The following is a 7,173-nucleotide window of genomic DNA, read 5'->3' as shown; positions in this document are numbered from 1 at the left end:
CACGACTGCACCTCCAACACCAAACAATAGCGTCTCAGGTGACTCAACAATACGACAACATGAGCGGTGAAATAGGTATCGAACAGCTCAGACGTGTCAAAGACTGAAGCAGAAAATCTATTTTCACGTCACTCGACATAGTCTCCTGATCCTAAATGTAAAGTGATTCCTGCTTTTTTTAATCTGTCAGCTCTCATCTTTCACACACCGTTATGTGGAGGAAATTAAGCACATTTAGACAGAATCCAATTTTCTTTAAATCCCACAGTATTGTGTATAAATAACCCTATGTTTCGATATTGTATGTTGTTTAATGTGTTTTCCATCCCAAATTAATGTTATTAACACTGCTGATGCTCCTGTTTTCAAAGTGAAACCGACAGCAGCTAATGTTTTTTTTTTTTTTTAGATTTCTTGGCAGGTTTCGTTAGAGACCAGATGAAATTCAGATAGAAAACTTGAGATAGAGGTTTCAAAGACAGGAAAGAGAAGAAGTTACAGGGGTTTCACAAACAAAAGGGAAAAGCTTTAATGGAAAGCTGGGAAGACATTTCTCTGATTGGAAATATAACAAATATAAATGTCTGACGAGAACCGAACACAGAACATGAACAGAAAACAAAGTGAACAGTAAGAATAAATGGATTGTCTCATGTTGAAGCTTGAAGCTGCCTCTGGCTACAGAAGTGTACAGCCGTCCTCTTTTTGAAAGAGTTTAGCGGTCAGTGACCAGGAGTGGAGTTTTAGTCTCTGTTTGAGTCAGACCCGACCTGAGAGCGCCACAAACGTTCCAGAGCTTTGCTCCGTTTTCCTGTTCATGATGTCGTGTATGGTAGCGATGGGCAGCGCTTCACTCTCGTCCCTCCGAGGAACGTGAAGCAGATCCACAACTGCGCAGCTGGGCTTCGGACGCCTGCGTCGTAATGCCCGTTTCTCCGCCCGGCTCTTGGGTGGAGGGAGGCCGTCACAGATTCGAGAGCAGGTCGACGTGATGCCACAGAAAGAGGGGTCGTCTGAATGAGAAGATCCCTCCGAGCTGCCTTCTGATGGCGAGTCTCTAAAGGTAGGTAGCAGTAACCTTTGCGTAAAGGACATGGGGTTTGTGGTGACCGGCACGCCGTTACACACTACAGCTCCGTTACACAGTTCTGGAGCAGCGTGAAAGGAGGGTTTCAGAGTCTCCACTTTGTCCAGGGGTTTTATCTTACGACGCTTCTTCTGTGAGGGGAAAGAACAAGGTAGAAACACGAGACCCAGTTTAATCTTGGCAACCGGATACAACCTGCAACACACATTATGAAATGAAACTAATTTTACACACCTTTCTGTTTGCTGAGCAAAGACTCTGCGTCTCCTCTGTGTGCAGCATTTCTGGGCCTGTTATCCAAAGAATGAGGTTATTATCTACCAAACTGAATAATAGTTTGCATGAACTGATTACTTATTGCTCAAAATACATGAGAAAAGAACTCACAACTTACTGATATTACGTTCACTTAGTTCTTTATGTGGCACAGTCTTACCTTCAGTGGTGGCTAACTGGAATGACTCAGAGTGTATGAGTGGATAGGATGCACTCCTCTTCAATCCCGTCTCCTCACCAGACGAGAGCTGCCTATTAACAAAACAGTACAGTAACGGTTGAGGGAAAATACTGCATGCGATGCTTTATTAAGGCATCAGTCACGGATGTGTGATCCCTTAAGTTTCCAGCTGCGATGTTCTCGGTGAATAATTATATCAATAAACTATCTTAATGAGTACAAGCCATTGAAGGCGTTGTAACCTCTGCCCATTAGCCATAACAGCCCATTTGAAGTCCTCGTCCAAATCTCTCTCTTTCACACTATAATTTTTCCTTTGCCGTAAATTAATCTCTTTTATTTCCTCCTACCTTTCAGGACAGCAGTAGGTGTAGCTCTTGGGTATGGGTGGCTCTGGCTCCATGGCCGGAGGAACGGTGGCGATGCGGCAGTGGTTGGCACACAGCAGAAAGCCGAGACACAAACACAACACGAGAGACAGCAGCAGGTAATTCTGCCTGTCTGACACCTACAAAACAAACCGTTGATTACGGGCTTATTAGCAGAACAGCAGCAACATCTGCTACGACAGAGAGACCGACAGAAAAGTACTGTCACGAAAATGTTGTACAGCTTCAACACGAGGTAACAATCGGAGTCGTTGCTGCACTTCAATTAACATAAACGTCTGGTCCGTCCACATTTTATTTAAACCACACTGTGAGGCGTGTATTTTTCAATTCACTGAAGTATAAAGCAGCATGAAAAATGTTCTCCATATGTTAGATCCTGGTGTGGTGCATTCACGATGACTCGCTTCTGGGAAAAGACTACATTTACTCAGTATGGTATCGGGATGAAAAAACCCTGATTGCAGATGAAGGCTTCGTGCCCTGAGCGTTGTATCTACCTCATTCTGCAGCTGACTGACTTTGACAGACAGGTTGAGAACCAGCTGAGTCACGTTCTCCAGCTGGCCCTGCAGCAGCTGAATGGATTCCGTCTGACGTTGGTCCTATGGGAGTAAAAGGACAACAAGTTATGTAACCACTATTCAGAACCACATCCCTGCGATGTAAAGGGATGTGAAGATGAAACATTGTGCAAAGCGTGTGCGGCTTGGTGGTTAGCTCTGTCGCCTCACAGCAGCCAGGTTGTGGGTTTGAACTGCTGGGGTCTTGCTGTGTGGAGCTTGCATGATCTCACAGTGCCTGCGTGGGGTTTCTGCAGGTGCTTCAGGTTCAGCGGTTCTAAACTAGTGCGAGCACGCATGCTTATCTGTCTCTTTGCGTTATCCTCGTGAGAGTTTGGCAACCTGTGCCCCACCGTTCTCCCAAAAGGATAAGATTAGATTTTGCTGGGAGAGGCTCCAGCTGCCCGCTGCTCCCCATGTGATAGTGTCCACTGGATGGATGTTTAACGCACGCTTGGTTCTTATTTTGGCCACTTGGGGGCAACAACTTTTCAACACAAGATTGTCACCTATAAGTTGAGACGAGGGCTGCACAATTAATTTGAATATTAATGAACAAGATTTTGGGTTCCCGCAATTAAATGAATGCTGCAATTTAGACAGATGCCATCTGTGCTGTTTTTATTGATGGTGCTGATCCTCTGTCTATTTCCACTAAAAAGCCAAACCAGGGACAGGAGTTGAAAATTAGCTTAATGCTATACACTCTATATGCAATACATCAGATGTTTTCTATGTTCAACACATCGTCCCTGATCAAATTAATAAATAATGAAAATATTTAGAATGTGTGCCCTCTCATAAGTATCAGCCCACCTTGGTTTCAGTTGAGGTAAATCTGACATTAGAACGCCTTAATTCATCTCTCTTCAAGGTTATTTTTTACAAACCTGTCCAAGCTGCAGTGACTGATGAGGGAGGAATTCTCTGCCAAGCTAGTTTCTACCACAACCTGCACGTGAGGTGTTAAAGGACATCTGGAAATTGTGATGTCTATTGATGAGCAGACGTTGACCAAGTGAGGTGATTCATTTCTATTTTGTCTCTGCGAGATGCACTGAATTTAGTTGAAGAAGCATATTTTAAGTTTTATTTTGATGTAAAGACTTGAAATGATAAGCAGGAGTGTAGCACGATGGTGAAAGCAGTGCTTTGTTTTAATGAATGAATAAAAATAAACATAACGAATGTTTTTTAAAAAGCTTTGACCAAAAACTTTTTTGACATTGATCATTATAATCCTCATTAGCATTTTGACCAGAATCTTGCAGTTCTACTTGATGTGGGTGAAAGTGTAAGTCAACACCTTTGCATGTTCCTGATACGACAACGCAAGAGCATTCATGTGGAGTTGTGTTTCTACACACCTGCACAATCTAAGTCCAATATTTACTCTGTTTTTTTAAACTCTGCAGGTATACATACGAGCAAAGCTGTGGGCTGTAACAGCAAAGCCATGTACTAAAAGTTGCTTAGATACCGTTCTGAGCTGAGGAGAAGACAGTTCTCTGTAGTTCTCTGTAGGTTTGCACGACTAGCAGCCCTTTCACAATACACAAAAGGTGTTTGAGCCATAGCCGATATGAAAACATTGATTTTTGCAGCATGAATACCAAAGCAAACAACTTTTTGAGAAACACATCCCAAACGTAAAGGCAACACCTCGAATTCTTGAATATTATTTGTCAGTATTGTAAGAATTTCAGCTGGAGTGTCAATAAATGTGTCAGAATGTTTTTTATCTTCTTGCTCACCTGCTCCTCTGCTATCCTCGAGGTGTTCTGGAGTTTGATGATGGTCTTGTTGAAAGCCTTCTGCATCTCCTCCATTTGCTTCCGGTACCTTGAGTTAAAAGATTGTACAAGTCTTAAGGTCATCGGTTCATAAACAAAATGTAATCGTCATATTTACTGAATTCTTTTTCTGTGCATTGCCGTCGTGTGGCCGCTGTTCCTCACCTCTGGCTAAGCTGCTCCAAGTAACGGCCGCTGAGCGACATGTTCATCTCCAGGGCCTTGATGCGGTTGTTGAGTCTCATGAACACGGACTCCTTCTGGCTGGATCCGTGCACCGGGTTCCCGTTCTGCTCCGTGTCATTCGGGGGCTCTGCATAGATGTCTGAGAGTGACGGTGAGGTAGGCGAAGAAGGAGTCGGAGAAGAAGGGCGAGGCGGCTGATTGACACCACCTGAAGGTGTCGAGATGTCTTCTGCTAGATCGTCCATTTTAGCGTCTGCGATGGGCGCGTGACCACCGGAGGGCTCAGGTTCTGTGACAGTGTCTGCAGCGGACTGGGATGCTTCAGTGGAAGCAGCGCTGCCTTCAAGTACAACTGGGGGTTCAGGTTCGAAATAAGGGGAGAGGGTGGGTGAAAGAATTGGAGATAGATCTGTCTTAACTTGGGTTTGGATGACTGTATTTACTTCCACTTGAGAACTATCAACACTAGGCTTCTCCTCTGTTGGTGCCGCTGATGCATCATCCGCTGCAGCACTGACGGTGGGTTTTATAGAGACAGAGCTGCTGAGGGAAGCTGAAGGCTCAGTGTGCTTCTCCTCAGCCAGCACATCCTGGCTCTTTTCTGGCCCCGGCTCCTTCGCTGGCTCCTCAGAAGACAGCTGTGGTGTTTCCACAATAGGGGTAGGTTTGGCAAAGGATGAATCGGTGGCACTCGGTTTGGGGAGGTTCGAGGTTTGACTGGGCTCCAGCGGAGGAGGTTCAGATACGGATTCTGCCGTGTTCCCTGGAGGCTGCGGTGCTTCTGACGCGATGGTTTCGCTCTCTGGCTCCTGCTCAGAAGCTTGTTCTCTTTCATGGGGCTGATGTACCTCAGTGTGGTGCTGCTGAGGTTCGGGGCAGGCAGAAGGGGACAGAGGTAGCTGCCAAGCTGGCGTCTGGATGGGAGGAATCGTTTGCTTTCTGTCCGTTTTTTGGCATTTCCTCTTTTTGGACAGTAAGGCTGAACATTGCTGCTGGAAATACTCCTGGAGGGACGCTGCACAAGAGCATGAAGAAAGTGAAGGAAGCAGAGAGCAGTAGTTGAGGCTTTCTTGCTGTCGCTCACGATGATCCCTTTTCTCTTTGTCCTCATCCAACTCCTCCTCTTTGTCCAGAAGAGTGATCGTGACGCTGATGCGTTCGTCCTCATCTTTCTGTAAAGGAGTGACGATTTGTTCCTCCACTGGGGGGAGCTCCTGTTTGCTGCTATCAGTGGCAGGAGCTTCTGGCACAAGGGTCTCTACAGAGGGGGCTACAGGTTCAGGGATCTCAGGGTCTGGTGGAATCTGCACATCTTCCGTTTCCAGACTAGAGAGAGAGAAATAAGGACAGTAGGGTACATATTAGATCAGTAAAGGAGGAGCATCATGTAACAGCCACTAGAAAGCACCTCAAGCTCATCTACAAAATACCTGAAGACCATTTAATAATCTTCTGTGTTATTTCACAAATGGAAAATGGCTATGGAGCTAAAAGAAACTAACACATGACAGCAGATCTGGAGAACCATGATGCAGTAGCATTAGCTTGTAGGGTATATTATGCCTTTTACATGAATCTATGTAAGGAGAAATAAAAAGACATCCAACTCTATTTGTAGTGAGACATATTAGAAGCAATTTTTCACAGGTTTTCAGGCAGACTTCAGAAGTCATGAAGCAAAAACCAAAAGTCATATTTATAATTTTCGTCTTCCCTTCCAAAAGTAAAGAAAAAAAAACTGAATCCATCATTATCAGAAAATTTTAGTTCAGCTCGGTCACATAAAATCAATTTATAAGTCTTGGGGAGTACGACTGTGTTAGGTCCCACGACTGTGTTAGGTCCCTGGTGTACGGGTGCAGAAACACAATGTAAATGACAAGCGGATGAGGAACAGGTGTAAAAAAACAAGCAGGTTATTGCCACCACAATTTCTACTTTTACACATTTACAAATAAAAGAGCAGAGCAACAGAAGCCTGGCTTCAGGGAGGACTAATGCCAACACAACAAACAAAACAAGCTGTCTGAAATCCCAAAACTTAACTTAACCCTGGAAGGAACATAAATAAAGAAAAATACATTTGCTAAACCTTCCGCCCTAGATTAAGCAAAAACAAGAGAAAACAAGCTTTAAACAAAAAATATTTACAATTTTAATCTTAAATGCACTGAACAACTAGAGTCTAGCAATCTGAATTTTAACAAAACCAATACAAAAACTAACTAAGAATGTTGTACAATATTTGTACCAAACACTATCAAAGAAACACTCTTTCAAAACTCCAACAGCTATTCTTAAAGCAGTACCGAAGATTGTTTCAGGAACAACGAGGCTTTAAAGTGCAGGAAAAAAGCCTTTTGTGTGACAAATGTGCAAAACATCGTCACCTAAACGTCACCTGGATAAGCAAGCTAGAAACTGAAAATAATCTGCGGTAGAGTCACGTGATCTGAATCAAGTAAGAAACATGTTTTGTTATTTTAGACTTATTTAAAACATCTTGTTTACTCTCAATGAAGAAAAGAGAGATTTAGATTTCTAGTAAAACAATATTTTAACCTTTGTGGTGGTGCGTCCTGATGAACCTCAACGTGAAAACAAACAATAGATGAGGTCTTTTTTGCTAAAGTTAGTCCAGAATAGGTTTGGTTTAAATAAAAATAGCCATTTACAAACTTTAATGCAAGAAGAAGCC

The 7,173-nt window shown here is 43.6% G+C and overlaps 1 protein-coding gene across 2 annotated transcripts in view; it reads right to left on the bottom strand.

The window, feature by feature from the left end:
- Positions 1-504: 504 nt before the first annotated feature.
- LOC103366132 (SUN domain-containing ossification factor) overlaps positions 505-7,173 on the bottom strand; it is a 17,363-nt gene continuing 10,694 nt past the window's right edge. For both annotated transcript variants that reach the window (XM_008293810.1, XM_008293882.1), the window contains 7 exons: positions 4,455-5,801; positions 4,251-4,338; positions 2,434-2,538; positions 1,895-2,052; positions 1,524-1,615; positions 1,322-1,377; positions 505-1,218 (listed from right to left, as the gene is read on the bottom strand). In XM_008293810.1, coding sequence (XP_008292032.1) covers positions 760-1,218; positions 1,322-1,377; positions 1,524-1,615; positions 1,895-2,052; positions 2,434-2,538; positions 4,251-4,338; positions 4,455-5,801 — 2,305 coding nt within the window. In that variant the 3' untranslated portion in view covers positions 505-759. The remainder of the gene's footprint in view (positions 1,219-1,321; positions 1,378-1,523; positions 1,616-1,894; positions 2,053-2,433; positions 2,539-4,250; positions 4,339-4,454; positions 5,802-7,173) is intronic.

Source organism: Stegastes partitus, unplaced genomic scaffold (assembly GCF_000690725.1).
Source record: "Stegastes partitus isolate 25-593 unplaced genomic scaffold, Stegastes_partitus-1.0.2 Scaffold0, whole genome shotgun sequence".
Lineage (NCBI taxonomy): Eukaryota > Metazoa > Chordata > Actinopteri > Pomacentridae > Stegastes > Stegastes partitus.
Note: the sequence above shows the minus strand (reverse complement) of the source record. Positions and strands in the feature narration are given on the sequence as shown.